An 18,029-nucleotide genomic window follows, 5' to 3' on the forward strand; every position below is an offset into this window, starting at 1 on the left:
ACATATTAGAGCAAAATATCATAAACCAAATGAAAATTTACGACGGTGAACTGTGAGAGGAGGAGGATTGGTTGCAAGCAACCATGCTCCACACCGTGGATGAATATTCTATTCTGGATTATCTCATTCTAGATTATATTCCGATCAACTTCCTGTGAACTATTTAAAACTGCGGTTGCTTTCTTTGCTTTGACATCTTGAGGAAACAAGAGTTGTATTGTGTTCCACAGCACTATGCTCACATTGAAAAAGTCTTCTTTGCTGCAAAAATATTATAAAATTGAATAAATAGACAACAATAGATACCATATTTGTCAAGAAATTGTGACTGATTATATTTAATCTCTTCACTCTCTAACCTTTCTTAACATTGATTATTATCATCAGTCAGATTTCCTTGACAAATATGGTACTTATTGTCTGTCCATTCAATTTTTCAACATATTTTGCAGCAAAGAAGAATTTTTCAATGTGAGCATAATTCTATGGAACACAATACAACTCTTGTTTCCTCAAGATGTCGAAGCAAGGAAAGCAGCTACGGCCTTAAATAGTTCACAAGAAGTTGATTGTAATATGATCTTAGAAAGAGATAACTCAACTGCACAACTGAATGATAATATTGATCGTTTACGTTTAGTGCACATGCTCACCCAACTAGAGTACCGTAATAGAATATTCATCCGCAATGGTTCAAAGACAGTTCAACTGGACAATTCAATCGGTTGATTCTTCAATCAATTTTTATTACTTCTTTGTTACTATTGACAATTGAACCATAATATTTCAATTCGAATAGTTTAAGATCATCACGATTTGATGCTTAATTCAAATTTTAAAACACTATCTGGACCTTCAGCCCAATAGCTGAGGAAATCCTCCTCCTCAACTGTCGAGTATAGTCAAATACATTCTATCTTATCTCATAGTTATTTCACCTCTTATTGACTTGAATATCAGAACACCTGCATGTATAAAACTCCCTATCTATTCACCGGAACGGAAGAGGAGTAGCTCAAAACAAAGGTAAATATTCATTTTGTTAAACTCACTGCAATTCTAAATATTCATTTTAGAGTAAAAAACTACTGTCAACAAGTGCTATAAAAGTACATAAACTGATGTGTGGTTTGAGAAAGGGACAACCACTATCATTCAATTTAGTCAAAAGTCCGATGTTTGTATAGTCAATAAAATGTCCACTCCAAGACCAAAAAATATGTGCCAGTTTTTTCAATATACTACTGTAAAACACAATTATCTATAAACGAGATTAACGCCTTGAATAAATTAAAATTACAAAAAAAAAATACTAGTAGTAAAAGAAGTTAAAACAAAAGATCAAAGTTCACTTCCCACCATATCCATTATTTCGATGTCAGATGTTAGTGTTACAATTTTATGACTGTCCGTTGACATGATGGCGCGATCTTGGACTGTTCTGCAAGATAGACCGTGCTCGACAGCTAGAGAGGTGAATCTCCTCAATTACAGGACCTTAAACTTGGTCCAGAACAATATCTAACTTACTCCGTACTCGAATGGATAAATTGAAGTATAAACTAAATATATTAATTAATTAACTATTTAAAAAGTAAATTTTATCTGATTTTAAAAACAGAAAATAATAGTATTATCAACCGACAAATTTAACAAACCACAGAAGTTGAACTCACATCCTTACGACATTCGAGCCGATTACTTACCAATATAACCAACCTCAGTTGACCAATTTCTTAACTCTTTATGACATCTCATCATGTGGGTCTTTGGCTTTTACCTCATCCTTATATTATGTGCATCCACATTCACATTTTGGTCTCTACATAACATAATAACATTAATAATAGCAATAAAACATAAGATCCACCACCACCACCGGAGCCCATGGCGGATAGACCCATCATTCCCACCACCACCGCCCCCGCCCCCACCACCAGACCAAAGAGACCACGACCACCGTCAGGACGTACCAACCTAGCCTCATGTGTAGTAGCCACAATCTTCTTACTTTTCATCATCATCGTCATCCTCATAGTATACTACACAGTTTTCAAACCACAAGATCCAAAAATCGCCGTCAACGCCGTTCAACTTCCATCATTCTCCGTCATTAACGGCACCGTCAATTTCACTTTTTCCCAATACGCTTCCGTTAGAAACCCTAACCGAGCTGCTTTCTCTCACTACGACAGCTCACTTCAAATCCTCTATTCCGGCAGTCAAGTCGGGTTCATGTTCATTCCCGCCGGCGAGATCGACGCCGGAAGAACACAATACATGGCAGCTACTTTCTCTGTTCAGTCTTTTCCGTTGTCGGCACCGCCTAATATGGGTCCCACACTGGCGAATGGTGATGGTGTTGGGTTTAACTTTGGATTGAGAGTTCAACCGACGATGGAGATTGAGACGAAACTGGAAATGGCGGGACGTGTTAGGGTTTTGCATTTCTTCAGTCATCGTGTTAAGGTCAGAACTGGTTGCAGAATCGCCATTGCCGTCAATAATGGTGCTGTGTTAGGTTTTCACTGTTAATTTTTCTTTTTTATTTATTTTGTTGTAACTGTAGACTTTAGTGGTAACTCTAGATATAATTAATATAGTAATTAATTATTAGTGATGTTGAGTAAGGAAAGCATCAAAATCAAAATTGTAAAAATGGATTTTCAATTTATATTTTGGAATTGGAATGCAGAGTTTTGGCCTTGTTCTTCAAAAAAATTTATTTTTTGTTTCATTATATTATCTAACCTCTCCTATCGTTGTTGCGGAAATCAAACTGTGGTCATCTCTATCAAGTCTAGTGTCAATCACTCTTGGACGAATTGTGGTCATCTCTATTAAGTCCAGTGTCAATCATCCATAGAACAACTAAAATTTATCTCTTCTAGTAGGAATTAGAGATAAAAGATGCATGTAACTTGTAAATAAATGTTTTAATTTTTATTTAATTTTTTTGAGTAAAGGGTTTGTGATTTTTAAATGTGTGTGAAATGGGTGGGAGTGGGAGAGGGAGAGTGGGGACAGAAAGACAAAGGAAGTGTGAAGTGTGATTATTTAGGTTTGCTTTATCGATACAAGTTAAAGAGTTAAGTAAAGGGAGTGGGTAGGGAAAAGATGATGATGATGAGTGTGTGAAGAGAAGATGGAACTCGAAGCTCACTTTATTTTGAGCTACTACTGTAGTTAATTAATTGTAGGTTAAGCAAAGTTAGAGCATCTCCAACCGTGAACCTATTTTTGGGTTCCTTGTGGGACCTATTAAGCCACGTCAGCTTGAAGCAACTCAACTAATTTTTATCTTTAATGGTGCAACTCTGAAGAACCCATATTGGGTCCCACAATTTTACTTTATTTATTAATATTTTATTCATATTAAATTTTATAATAATTAAAATAATAATTTTAATTATTTAAATTAAAATTGATATAAAATAAATAAAATTCAAATTGAACTTATAATTTAAAATGATAATTAATATTAATCTCAAATACATGACATATAATTAAAAACAATAAAAATAAATAACATCACATAATAAATTAAACTTAAACTTCATCATCTACATGTCCAAAACGTTCCCAAATATACTCGACTAAATTTCCTTGAAGTTGACGATGAACTTGTTTTTCTCGAATACTTGCTCTTCTTTGTAGTCTTGTTGCAAGATTCGGATGAGGACCGCTAAATGTTTCGGTTGTTGAGTTGTTGTCATCCACATTATCATAAGAGTAATCAAAATTACCTCCATATGTATGTCGTTCGTCTTCAATAATCATGAAAATGATTAGGATCCATTTGACCTAAACAATTGTAATTTGAAGTAAAAAAAAATGAAAATTTGAATTAAAATGATGAAATTGTGAGAGAGAAAATTGAAATTGAAGAGAAAATATAAGTGTTGGTAAAATTTGTGTTGGTTAATTTTTTTCACAAAACTATATTTATAACTAAAAAATAACTAAAAAAAAAAGAAAAAAAAAAGAAACTAGCCATTGGTAACGGCTACTTTTATTATTAAAATCAAAAAAAAATTTGAAGAACCTTTGCTTGTTTATACACTGATGGCCAGGTGGAGCTCCAAAGCAAAGAAAAAGTGGATCCCAAATCATTGCCATGCTGGCAAACTCTCATGAGGAACCACCGCTGGAGGTGGTCTTAGATGCCAATGCCATGAGTCCATGACTATACTACATTTGTGAAGTTGTGATAGTAGATAGTGATAGTAATTCACAAAATGGTGCACTTTTGGTTGCAATAGGATTAGGTCGTTTGAATATGGGCGTTTGATTTTTATTTAATGGACGAGATTGTTTTAATCAAATAACATATTTTTCAATCTAGACTATTTTAATTGATGAAAGTGATATTGAAAACTGTATTATTTTGTGTAATAATTATATCAGCAAATCCTAGTCCTAGTATCTTCCATGACCAACTCTAATCACATGGTTGCAAGTAATCAAGATTAAGTGATTAATGAATTATTTGAGGGTCTAATCGTTTGAAAGAATCTAAGTTTAATTTTTAAAACAATTTTTAGTCAATTTTTATTTGCCCGGCCGAATTCTAAATTTTCCTCTTTTTTCTTGGAGCGAGAAACTTCAATCATATTGTTCGTGTATGTAAACACAAGATTAATACAAAGGGTGAGCTGCCCTAGAGAGTTCTAGAGCACTCAAAGAGAATGTCTATTACAATATAATACTCCCTCCGTCCCAAAATAAATGACCTAATTTTGACTTAGGGTACTATTCATATGATCTCATTTGACCTTATTTTTCTATTAATATATACATGTAAATATTAGCATATGAGATGTTTGATTTGTTTCGATGAGTATTTTCAAAATATACAACTTTTATAACTTTTAATAATACATAGTTGAAGATATTAACGATTAAAAATGTGCATTGGCAAACGTAACTGTGGTCAAACAAGTCATTTATTTTGGGACAGAGGGAGTACTATTTTTGACCTAGAATGAATATCCCTCTTTTCTTCCCAAGTGTCTTCTTTTATAGTCCAATATTTCTTGACCTAATGGACCTTGTTTTGGGTTGAGTGGTCCATGCCCAATAAGTATGGCATTGAGATCCATAAACAGCTCGTCCGTATAGGATGCGTGGAGTTAGAGCACACGTGGGTCACATCACTTGTCCGTGCAGATCACGTGGAGGTGAAACACACCTAGCTCACGTCACTCGTCCGTGCAGATCACGTGGAGGTGGAGCATGTGAAGGCGGAGCTCATGATATAGTTTAGCCAGGCTTTTAGGAGTGGAGCTCATGATGTGATTGAGCTAGGCTTGTCGGAGTGGTTGAGCTCCTAACCTGAATGGTCAAACTATAACATTATTCCATGATATGGTCTCCATATGAGTCCACATATGGAATGGTACAATGCAAGATGGAACGATGCATCTTAGGATCTTCTTGCTCATGAAATGGGCGTTCGGGTAGTTCGGAGTTCGGACACAAGAAAATCTTTTCAAGTAAACTATCAAATTGGTTTCCGGCTTTGTAAAACAGTCACAAATAAATCTATAACTTTATAAATAATTTACAAATATTTCATATTCTGTTCAACCTGCGAGGCTTTTTTGTTTGTGTATAATCAAGATTAAAGAGCTATTCAACGGTATAAGTTCAAATTAATGTAACGGTGTTTTACAGTTAAGAACAACATGGATAAAATTGAGAGTATTTTTGGTCATATAAGTTAGTTCCCTCGTGGTAAAGATTTCAAAGCATCCGTGAACATCAAATAAGCTAGTTCAAACACTTGATACTGTTTTGCCAAAATGAGAAAGATAAGTTATTAGTATTATTAATTAAAGTAACACAAATGACTGATTTACAACTTTCAGCGAAGGGATTTGAACTCCGTCCCTTAAAGTTACAATAACAAGCTCTTACCGTTGAACTCGTCCCTTAAAGTTACAAATGTCAAGCTCTTGTCCCAGATAACCTATCTATAAATTTATGGAACAAAATGACAATACAAAGATACCCTCCATAATTTAAATGAATTTGTCAGTCTTCACATAAAAACCAGAATCAGCAACATCCCAATAAATTACCACAATAACTACATGAACTATTTGTAATTGTAGAGCTTCTGATCAAGTCTCAAGTCAGGTTTCCACCACTGATGAATCCCATGAGCTTCTTTGAAATCAGAAGGAGCAACATTGATTGTCAGAGAAGCTGAAGGAATGAGGTGCAGTGGTTCAGATGGTTCAGAGTCGTTCCCGAACGCACCCATCAGTAAACTACCGAGTGAGTTTTGAGTTGCTAACCTTTCAATCACTCCCGCGCCCATATCCTCCATATTTCTCCTATGTTCAAAGTATCCAATATACTCTGAACATATATGATCAGATGGATTCACAAACAAACATGGGACCCACGCAGACAAAGCAGTAAATGGATCGATAAATAAATCCTTCGGCTGCTGCTTTGCTTGCTTTGCTTTCATAGCTATGGTGAGTCCAGCTGTTATCACACTGCCAGCAAATCGAATGCCATGTTTGACTCTCTCATCCTTAATCTTCTCAAGTGGAGCAGATGTGAACGGAGGGTTGAAAAGAAAGGATTCGATAAAATTGCCATCCTTTGCCATGGTTTTCCCGGTAAGCAACGCCATCGCTGATCCTAGGGAGTGTCCAGCCAACCAAACATTTGAATCACCTACGGTTGCTACCGTGTTTCGAACGGCTTGAATAGCTATGTTAGAGCGCGAAGTTTTATGAAGACCTTGTCGGATGAAGTGGATATCTAACTCAACATCACGTGAAACTGAGTGTGCTTTTGTTAGAGTTCCTCGAAAGGCAATCACGTAACGTGGACTTCGATATAAAGTGTCGTTACTTTGTGAAGATGGAGGCTTGAACTCATAGATTGCACCAAAGATGGAAGAATCAACATCATCTACAAGTGGTCGAAGCAGCTGAAAATGGAAAAATGTCCACCAAGGCGGGGCTAGAGCATCCGAACCTTCACGTTTTTCTTGCCGGTCCCTTTCTAGAATATAAACACCTTGGACTAAACAAGCAGCAACTGACATTCGATGATATGGATTGTCCCTGAATCAAATGGTATAATGGAAAAAATATGATATACAAGTCAAATTTTCTTTAGAATGACATTGGAAACTGATGTAAAGGGTGTAGCGCAGCTTGTTAGAGTGTTTGTTCTGGGCACAAAATGTCACAGGTTCAAATCCTGCCTTTCCTATCTGTAACTATTAGTTATCGTATGAGCAGTAACAAGAGATAAATTGGGACCAATTGAAATTGGACACTATTTGTCTTAGCCAAATTCTTCTAATAGGTGGAGAAAAACATAAATTCTCGGATACAATACAATACAGGTACTACAATTCAAAATGTCCTATAGGCCTTAAATTTTTTCATAAACAGAACACTTGGTAAAGTGCTTATATGCAGAGAAGAAAAATGGGTCTTGAAATACATACATTTTCTGATATACTGATATGAACACAAGATTATGCACTTGATGATGATATTAGTTTCACTGTTATGTACAATTAGGGCGACTGATACTCAAATCAGAAGCATCGGACAAGGTGGAGAAGATACAATATAATTGAATTACACAAACAAAGAAGAGAAAATTTTGAAGTAGGAGATTTATTTGAAGATCTTACCATAAGACATAAGTCAAATGCAAAGGTCCTGAGAGGTCAAAACTTTCCCTCTCAGAAGCCATGACACTCTCTACGCACTCTCCTCGGCCTTTCGTCTGAGCAACTTCAGAGATTGTAAAACAATTCAAAAAGAAAATAAAACAGATCAGTACTCAGCCAAACAGATTCTCAATATGTCAATGCATATAGATGGACCATGAAATCTCCCCCTAAACATGATAAACTAATTCATGTGAACACAAAAAAAAAAGGAAGCTTCAGACCATTTCTGTTAACAACCTATGTCAACAACTGAACAAACATCACTCTGCTGCATGAAATGTAACAAAATCGCAACATGTTGATGTTCCACAATTCAAGCTGTGTTGAACTAATCAAGTACAATAGGGAAGAAAAAAAAGTACAGTATAACCCCAAAAGTTAGTATGTCATTTTTACCTATTTACTACAACAACACAAACAAAAGCATCAAGCCAAACAAACATAATGTCAAAACTAAGAGAGATCTGAATCCCATTAAAATAACATAAAAAAGTTTTATTTAATTTAAAAAATTGATTTTTAAGGTATCAGATCCTGGAACACATTTTGGGTAACAAAAAAAAGATTCTGGAACACATTTCATATCATATTCAAACGATTAAATTACACGGTTACATCCAATAGTAAATCGTTTAATCAACAAAGATATAAAAAGTAATATTCGTAGAATATTCTCAGAATTATTTATAAAATGAAAATGAGGATAAGGAAGAAGCAATTGGTGAACACATAAAAATTCTGAGAACGGAAGGCGTATATAGCAATATTGTATCATATGAAATGGAAGTAAAATGTGAGATTTAGATCGCATTTTTATAAGCATATGAAAAAACAAAGGAAATGATTTAAAGCTAAATGAAAATGGAAAGAAGATTCTTACGTTAGAATCGGAGAGGATGGTGATGGTGGTCAAACGAAAACCAATGCAAATTATTATTCTTTTTTTAATTTGATTTGATTATACCAGAGACAAGAGAACGTTAGTTGTTTTAGATCTGTGAAAGAACAGAACAGAACAGAACAACGTTGTATTGTATTGTATGCTCCTCCGGCTCCGGTGCTTCTTTATCTGTCTGTGATGATGGGATATGCCACCCGACCAAACTAAATTGCTTTTACAACAAAATTTGTCTTAATTATTTATTTATAACAGTATCATTTTTATTTAAAGAGTTTTGGTCCTTTCCAAATTTCAAGTACAACAAAACAATTCATTTTGTCCCGTAGCTCGGTTGACAGAACATTGCATTATATACGTAGAGCTTGAGGTTTGAACCCCGGTCATCCCACTTTAAGGGAGAAATTTTTAGCCGGTAAACTACTTGACCAATAAATGAATAAATAAAACTCTTTACTCTTAGTTAGTTTAATGGCCGAAAAATTCACCATTAATGTGAATAAATGAAATATCTGGAGTTTGTATTTTGGACTCTGTATATGCAACATTTCTACCAATCAAGCTAAACTCACAAGAAAATAAAATATAAATTTTAGTATACTCGCTTAATACACACATTTAGGATGAATCTCTCTTATGTTTATTTTCATTTGTCTCAAGTTCGTTAATATTAATTAATATTCAAAAGTGAAGCGCAGAGTTAAGTGTGTTGTGTTGATCAATATTCAAAAGTTTATGGAGTTGAATTGAGAGGTTCAAATTCGACATTCATGTCATAAAATTAATGCGTGTACGGATGTGTTAACAAATTTAACTTACGGCAGTAGTTCTCCTATGAGAGTGTCCTACTCACATTAGATCTTTGTTTTTAGTTGATTTTATTGGTGTCTCTACAGCTCTTTTAATTAGACGTTAGTTTTTCTCTTCCAAACTTGGCATCTTGTCTTGTAATAACAAAAAGAAGAAAAGTGAAGTGTTGAGGTGATAATGGAGTAAAGAGTTACTTGGCTTAAACCAAAGAATGAATGAACTAAAGAAAACAACAAAACGTTGAGCCTTTGTCGTCACAATAGTACAATACTCAATCACACTCACCATCACTCATTCTCATCCAAACCATCCAGCACTACTAATCCTTGGACTTGTGTCATTGTCAGCCGTCGGGTATAAAAAAAAAAGTCAATGAAGAAGAAAGGTGACAAACTAAATTTGCTAGCAATAACATGAATACAATCCACAAACATAGAGATTAATGCAGGATTGATGGTGGACATGAGTGTGACTAATCTGTGGCCACATACATACCCACACATTTTTTTCTTAGCTATTCATTGTTTGATTTAAGCAAAACTGGCCTCCTACGAAATTATATTTCAACGTTTAACTTCTACTATTAGTTAGATTTATAAATCAATGACCTGGTTAGAACCCGGGCACTATGAAGAAGAAGAGTGGGAGAGATTGCAATGCTAAAAGTCGGTATAATAATGTGTTCTTGGACATGGTTAAAACTGGAGTTGGATTTGATGATGACGATGGAAGAGCTTGTGTTTGCCTTGGCTGATGGTGTTTGTCAAATGAACCAGAAACAAAGAAACAACGACAAGACTTGCATATTGACTTTGCAAGTGAGAGATTTTAATAGTTACTGCTTTCACATTAATTCTCAAACGACTTGGTTTTTAAAAATAGTGTAGCAAAGAGAATTCTCAAATGAACCGTCCTTCCAGCTCCATAATAATCTATTAGGGAAACGGGAGAATATTAAAAAGTTTAAAACAACTGAAGTTGGTAGAAATTCGAACCATCTTTGCTTCGTTCTAGATATCGCAGGCAGAAACCTTATGTAAATTATTGAACTCTGCTTTGTTCGCAACTAGTCTGAAATTAGAAAAATAAATAAATAAAGAATCAAAATAATTAGGCAGTTGGTATACTGAAAGATGAAAGATCTGTATGGGGGTAAAAAACACTCAAAATCATCTCACTCAAAAAAAACATTTGATATCTAGTTAAAACGACAGTACAAATTTTAGTTCAAGATACTTGTATCAATATGAAGAATATAAAATAAATGGTGATACTACTCCCTCTCTATAGTATAAACGTGATCAGTGTGATCAGTATACACATCTACTTAGACCAAGCAACTGCGTCTATCTCAGCTTGGGCACTTCGATACAACTCCAGTCTCTTTCCAAGGCCACTACGACGTTCCATAATTGCAGGATCCTCATTCAGTAATGAGGATAAACGCTTTGTCTGCAACAGTATATACAGACAGACAATGCTTAATTATTTCAACTATCAAAACCAAATTAAAAGGAGCTCAATAATTTGTTGCTTTCAAATAGTTTTTTGAATAAATGAAAAGCTTAATCAGGAAACTTGGAGAGGCAAACTTATTCTCACCTCCATTTTTCCTAGATCAGTGAAGAAGTGATCAAGTAGGCTTCGTTTTGCCTCCCGGACTTGACAATAAACAATAGACTTAGGAATTGAATGTCGTAGAGTAGCGCACACCATGTTGACATATGACAAAATTGTTGTTCCTGTATATACAGAGTAAGATTGAACAGTCAGTTGTTATGAGAACAACATATTTTAACAGTCCAAATTTGAGACTACGTTTAATAAGACCTACCGATTCGCCTTAGATAAGAATCATTATATCTATCAAAAATTGAATGTGTGGGGTTGCCACCCTTATCCACATCTTGAGGAAGCTTCCGAAAGAAATCAACCGTCAGATACCCAGATTCCATATCAACCAGTTGTAGTGTTGCCCTTTTGCTTTCATCTCTCATTCTATCTAGTGAATCAATAGCTGCAGCCCCAACCTCAGCACGTAGACCAGGATACTGCTTCAAGTCCTGTGAATCAACAAAACCAATAGCATCATAGTATTCATGAGAAAACCGTGAGTATATGAAAAGCAAGGAAAACTCCTACATTAATTTAATTATAAGCAATCATTACAAAAAGTAGCGATGAAAGAACAGAGAGGCCAAAAGTTATTGTCAATACCCATAGATACATTGGGCATTCTCAATGCCCATTGCATTACAAAAAGATACAAATATTACTAGCATTACAGTTTCGTATTTTATTGATGTTTTAACTCAATAATGAACAGATTTATGATTTAACTAATATATTAATACTCAACCAACGCAAACCCCATTCAAATGATGTTGCAAAATGAACCTTGTCACTAGAATGCCCCGACAAAATGAAAGCACCAGAAATTATACAATATATTGAGCACAGATATAGCAGCAAGAAATACAACAGGAAATAAATGGGAAGTCCCAGGAACAAACCAGAGTCTCGCTAACAGCTTTGTGAACCAGGTCCTTTAATAGAGAATGAACCTGGAAGAATTCAATCCAAAACGATACTTCAATGAGTAAGAACAGAGAGATCAACATAAGATTAAAGTGGAATGCTTAGATAAATCATCTATGACAAAAACACATAACACCCAAAAGTATCAAATTTTAAACAGTCGCCAATTTACAGGCCTTATGAAAATGTTGAAGTTGAGGTTTTGTTTTTTCAAATTCCTTGCTAATAATCAACTCAGAAATATAAGAAACAAAGGTTCTCTTTAATCAAGTATTGAAGTATTTTATTTCAACACATTCTTAATGGCACCACTAGTGCCACATAAGGTCTAAAAAAAATGCGTACGAAATTTCTATCGAGAGTGACAAAATTTCAATTGCTATTGATGATTCTCTTATGAAAATCATACCGCATCAACAGCTGCCTCGGCAGGGCCTCTGATAGTAACTAGAGTGGATTCAATTAGACGACGGTATCCTTGTTCTGGAGCTATAAGATGAGGTTGGTACCCATCAGCTTCTGTAATAAGTTTCCTTATATTTTCCATTGAAAGCTGTTTGTCAAACTGCAACCTTTTCAAAGCAGCAGGGAGCTGATTGTCAAAGACATTATAAATTTTATCACCTCCAGGTCGCCTGTAGGAGATTGACACATTAATGAAGTTAGCAAAGAAAGAGAAGGAATACAGCATGAAGAAACAATTGAATTGCACAGTAAATTGTTAACTTCAACCAGAAAAGTACAACACATACACGCCATCAAGATGGTCTTTGAATATTTGATCAAAGGAGCGACATATTTCCATGATTGCATATAACTTGCCCTGCATGTGATGGGCAATCAGTCATTCCAACATGAAACACTAAATAAGGATCCTAAAAAATGGAATATCAAACTAAATGTACATGATGTAAACACACAAATGAAAAAAGTCTGGAGGGAAAGACAAGGACTTTTGAGACGTTACTTGTATCAGTAACCATTGATTTTGGAACTGAGAATTTAAACTGGCTGAGAAAATAATAGCAAACTTACCCCAGCATCAGCTGCAACAGGCTTTCCCAAACGAGTCAGTTCAGTTTCAATTTCATTAATTGTTTTGCTAATGAGAGACTGAATGCCTGGAATTTTGGACTTGATTACTGTCTCCAAATGCTGAGATAAAAAGCAATATGACTTTAGTCATTGGAAGCTACTAAAAGAAGATTTACATAAAAATGAAAACCTAACATTTCAGTCAAATGATGCTACAAATTGTTTTTGATTTACCTTTGAGAGCATCTTCGCCAGATGCTCAGACCCCATTCTGTTAGCTAAGTGTTTATATTCAGGAGTACTATTAAAGTATTCACGTTCTCTACGCCTTGCAGCAATCATGTCAACATTCTTGTTTATGTCTGCTTGTGATCTATTCACAACACCAATCCAGGGAAACTTTAACCTATATGCTCTCCCTTCCAACATCTGAGCAATCAAAAGTATATATCATGGATCAGTACGGAATCAAGTATTTACTTTTAGTGCTTCTTAGAATAAAAAAGATGATCATTATTCAGGAATATGCTATGAACAATTCATCCAACTCCTTAGTTCTTATAAATATGAAACTATGTCTAGAGTCCAATTTTAACCAAGTAATTTTCATACAAAATAAATAAGAATACAGCATGTGAAATCAAGCTCATATAATCAATAAGGAAAGCTAACCTCCATTTCTAAACTTTTGATGTTTATGGTTAATGCACACATTAAGAAATATTCCCTCCGTCCCAAATTATAAGCAAAAATTTGGTCACACTAATTAAGAAATACTCTATCCGTCCCAAAATAAGACTTCTTGAGTTTTCCTTGAATTAAGTTTCATGAAAAGGTGTAAAAATAATTATTGGTTATTGATTATGGGGAAAAGGAGTATCACTTCTTCTCATATTGTGTTTCATTACTTACAAATAATGAGTTTTTTTAAGTATATACACAAATGGGATTATAGGCCAACACCTAGAACTATAACATTTCCCCACGAATATAGATTATATGCACCAAATAATCTCAATCTTAGGGCATTTGAGAGATTTGGTGAGAATGTCAGCTAGTTGATAATTGGATTTTTTAACTGTATCGCACCGTGTCGACGATGTATCGGGATTTTTTTTTGTTTTTTGTTTTAAATAAATAAATTGAATACTCCGTCGACACATATTGCCGCATATCGGGTATGATACGGAAGCCATTTTGGTGTATCCGGGCTTCAGAGCTACTCATCAATTAATTGTTTGATTGATCTAGAGAAGCTCACATGTACTAATTGTAGACATATGGAAGATTTTTTACATGTCATATTGTATTTCTTCACTTACAAATGATGAGTTTTTGTAAGTTTATAGGCACAAATGGGCTTATGAATACCTAGAACTATAACATTCCCCCATATAGATTATATGCATCAAATAAACCAAATCTAGGTCATTTGAGAGATTTGGTGAGAATATCAGCTAGTTGATAACTGGACTTTTTAAATGTATTGTGCTGTGTTGACGACGTATCGGAATTTTTTTGTTTTAAATAAACAAATCAAATACTCCGTTGACACATCGCGGCATATCGGGTATGATTCGGAAGCCATTTTGGCGAATCCGTGCTTCAGAGCTACTCATAGATTAATTGCTTGATCTTAGATAACCTCACATGTAATAATTGTAGACATGTGGAAGATCTTTGACCCCTTTTATGTTGTTTTGAGCATCTTTGACCTTGTAACGAATTATTACCAAGTCTTTGATTTTATTTTATTTTATTTTAGACAATCTTTGCTTGTTATTGTTTGACAGTCTTTGCATGTTATTAAATTAGAATAAAAAATAGTTGGACTTACATCAACAGCATCGGTACCTTTGTCCATTAGATCAATCTTTGTCAAAACTCCAATGGTCCTTTCCCCTAAAAGTTGAAACAAATAATCCAAGGATTAGAAAACCAATTAACTGTTTATTTTAAGTTGTCCAATTCAGTCAGTTTGTTCTCAAAAAAGTTATAACCATGGTTAAATCTGTGTTGTAATTGTAAATATATAACATATTGAATTATTGATTCTCAAAAAACCATAAAAAGATTCATTAAATGCATTCAAAACGAGGAACGCTAGCAGCCAAAAGAAAAGGAAATATTGAAACTACCTGTAGGATCCACTTCGCGGGAAATTTTAATTGCGTCAGATGTTGCAATATCTTGATTAGCCGGTGAAATAGCCAAAATTATACAGTTTGGCTGCAAAATAACATGAATTTCAGCATACTACATTTTCATGCATGGGCATAATTTTTTCAAAATATTCTACCAAGAACTTGCCCCAGTTGTTGAAAAAAACGATGTTCATAAAAGGTAAGTACAACAAGGTTTTTGCAAGATAATTTTTCTAGCAAAGTAATTTATGATTTTTAAAAATTAAATCATACAATTCAATCGTTAAACATTTTATTTGCTAGTAAAAGCTTTAGCACTTGAATGAACACTACCTTCTCAATGTAGGAGCGAACCATATTCTCAATGTCATGCACTATACTGTCAGGTTGTCCCTCTGTAGTTATGCAAAAATATCTATTAGCATCTCGTAAATCATAAAAAAATAAAATTCCCACCAAACAACTATAAAACCACGGATAAGAAAGACATGTGAATTTATTGCATACCTACAGCTACCTTCGTAAGCCCAGGAAGATCAATGAGTGTCAAGTTAACAACTGCAAGAGTCAAACAAAGTCATCCATAATTAAAGACTTCAATAAAACGAACAAACAAATATAGACAACAAAATGCTGCTGCTATACTTAAGCATTATTGCCAACAGATCTACATATTATATATAGAAATGCAGGATGCAACAGTAGATAATAATGAAAAACAAACGAACCCATGGGAGAATATATGCTAAGATGAATAGGGACAGTTGAAATTTGTTTGCTGCTCCGTCCAGTCTCTCTATCAGTTTCCTCTTGTATCTCCTTTCTCACAGCAGCTACACAAATTAGATCACCATCATTAACATCGATACATAAATATATTCATACATGGAAACATTTTCAAATCAGTCAATAGAGTCAATAACATTCAAATTAGTAAATCCTTGGCATTACCTAAGAGCAACGAAAATTAACAAGAAAATTAGGACAAGAATAGAAAATAAAAAAGTACCAAAATCAGTGAATCTTTTCCTGGGAAGGTGAAGAAACTCTGCATACTCTCTAGTTCCCTCATCACTCTTGTGAAGCTGCAATACCAGTGGTCTCCGAGTAACGATGCCTGCGAAAAACGCATTAATTAGCAATAAATTTCCAATCACAGGTTCACAATCAAAACCGATCCTAAGTAAAAAAGTGAAAAAAAATATGAATAAGTACCTGATCCACGAGGTAAGAAATCTTTACCGACAACGCTTTCCAAGACGGAGGATTTTCCAGAACTCTGAAAGAAAGAATAAGATAAGAGAGAGAGAGAGAGAGAGAGAGAGAGAGAGAAACGAAAGAAGAAAAGAGAAGGATCGGAGAGAAAGATGACCTGGCCACCGACAACGGCGATAGCGGGAAGAGAATCCCAAAGTGTAGGGAGTGCACTAGATTCACCGTGGTCACCTAAGGCGGTGCAAGCTCTTTGAATTTTGTTGACTAAAGATATTAAGTTATCCATCTTGCTTGATTTGTTAGATCGGATCTATTCGAAGGATCGGTTTTAGTTAGAATTCTCGCCGCGATCTGGTGGATCGACCGGGACGGTTAGGGAGAGGGAGAGGGAGAGGAAGCGGTTGAAATTGGCGGTGGTGTTGTGAAGTGAAGGTAAAGCGCGTTTGTGTTTTGTTGTGTTCTGTTTGGATGGAGAGGACGGAGTGTGTGTGTGGATTTTGGTTTGAAAAAAAAGTGGATGTGTAAGTTAAAGCAACCCTCACCCAACGGGACAACAGCTTCAAAATATATAATTTACCTTACTCCGCTAGATTTTCGTTTCCGTGTCCTTTCTTCTTCCAATTAATATATTTTTTTAATAATACTAATATGGCCTTTTTTGTGATAAAATAAAATCCTATTGTTTATTTTTTTGTTATCGAAAATAAGGGTCTCAAAAGAATGTTTATTTGTGATGGACAATATACTAATTTTTTTAAAATATTTTTGGATCTATAATTATGGTTGTGGCTATTTGATTGACCAATTTGATGTTTCAATCCGATCAACTTGATGCTTCAATTTCTATAGGAGAATTAGGTTTATTTGTTACTCACTTTATCTATAGCGGTTGAAATTAGATCTGATTAATCTCTGACCTATATACTCTCTTCGTCCCACAATGAATGAGCTAGTTAACTGCGTCACGCATGCCAATGCATAATTTTGACTAGAGCTGTCAAAGGCCTGGAGGGGCCCGGTCAAATAAAGGGGTTGACCCAGCCCGACCCGTTAACTTCATGGCCCGACCCGATAAGCAAAAACCTACGTGTCCCGATGGGTCGGCCCACTAATTTTCATAATATTTTTTTTTTTTAGAAAAAAAAACATATTCTACTAAATTTATGTTATATTTCTCAACTAAATCTTCAAGAAGGTAATTCGTATCCCTATATTTTCTCACATAATCTCCCAAACAACAATATCTTCCTCTTTATCCTAATCAAACAAACAAACAAATCTCTAACAAATAATCTCATTCTAATCCAATAAGTTTTTTGTCATATTATTATTATTATTATTATTACAACCCAAAAAAAATTCCAAGTTTTATATCTTTCATCCATTGTAATTTAAGTAAAAAAACAAAAATATAGAAAGAATATAAAATAAATACAATAAAAAGATGATAGGCTTAAAATAACCATATTCCAAGTTTTATATCATTCGTTGTAATTGCACAAAAAAAATTAAAAAAAATATAAAAAGATGATATGCTTAAAAATAGGAATAAAACAGATTATAGATATGAACAAAACACAAATAATAACAATAAACAACAAAAATAATAAAAAAATTATATATGAATTTATCCATAAAAATAGGACCAAAATATAACAATAAAAAGATTATAAAA

At 34.4% G+C, this 18,029-nt stretch overlaps 3 protein-coding genes across 3 annotated transcripts; 1 reads left to right on the forward strand and 2 right to left on the reverse strand.

Annotated features, from left to right (window-relative positions):
- Positions 1-1,872: 1,872 nt before the first annotated feature.
- On the forward strand, positions 1,873-2,696 carry LOC123915633. The gene has a single exon (XM_045966822.1). It carries the CDS (start codon positions 1,888-1,890, stop codon positions 2,533-2,535), a length of 648 nt encoding a protein of 215 aa, XP_045822778.1. The 5' UTR covers positions 1,873-1,887; the 3' UTR covers positions 2,536-2,696.
- A 3,109-nt stretch (positions 2,697-5,805) lies between these two features.
- LOC123915632 (GDSL esterase/lipase At4g10955) lies at positions 5,806-8,843 on the reverse strand. Its single transcript, XM_045966821.1, has 3 exons — positions 8,595-8,843; positions 7,673-7,775; positions 5,806-7,088 (listed from the first exon to the last, which is right to left on the reverse strand). The coding sequence occupies exons 2-3, from the start codon at positions 7,732-7,734 to the stop codon at positions 6,101-6,103; spliced, it is 1,050 nt and encodes a 349-aa protein (XP_045822777.1). The 5' UTR covers positions 7,735-7,775; positions 8,595-8,843; the 3' UTR covers positions 5,806-6,100.
- Positions 8,844-10,569: 1,726 nt separating this feature from the next.
- Positions 10,570-16,931, reverse strand: LOC123915634 (dynamin-related protein 5A). Its single transcript, XM_045966823.1, has 17 exons — positions 16,745-16,931; positions 16,512-16,707; positions 16,355-16,418; positions 16,149-16,256; positions 15,868-15,972; positions 15,647-15,697; positions 15,473-15,534; positions 15,134-15,224; positions 14,833-14,897; positions 13,230-13,424; positions 12,996-13,115; positions 12,713-12,783; positions 12,370-12,595; positions 11,936-11,986; positions 11,257-11,485; positions 11,025-11,164; positions 10,570-10,874 (listed from the first exon to the last, which is right to left on the reverse strand). Exons 2-17 carry the CDS (start codon positions 16,638-16,640, stop codon positions 10,746-10,748), a joined length of 1,836 nt encoding a protein of 611 aa, XP_045822779.1. The 5' UTR covers positions 16,641-16,707; positions 16,745-16,931; the 3' UTR covers positions 10,570-10,745.
- Positions 16,932-18,029: the final 1,098 nt, after the last annotated feature.

Source organism: Trifolium pratense, linkage group LG3 (assembly GCF_020283565.1).
Source record: "Trifolium pratense cultivar HEN17-A07 linkage group LG3, ARS_RC_1.1, whole genome shotgun sequence".
In the NCBI taxonomy this organism is placed as follows: Eukaryota; Viridiplantae; Streptophyta; class Magnoliopsida; order Fabales; family Fabaceae; genus Trifolium; species Trifolium pratense.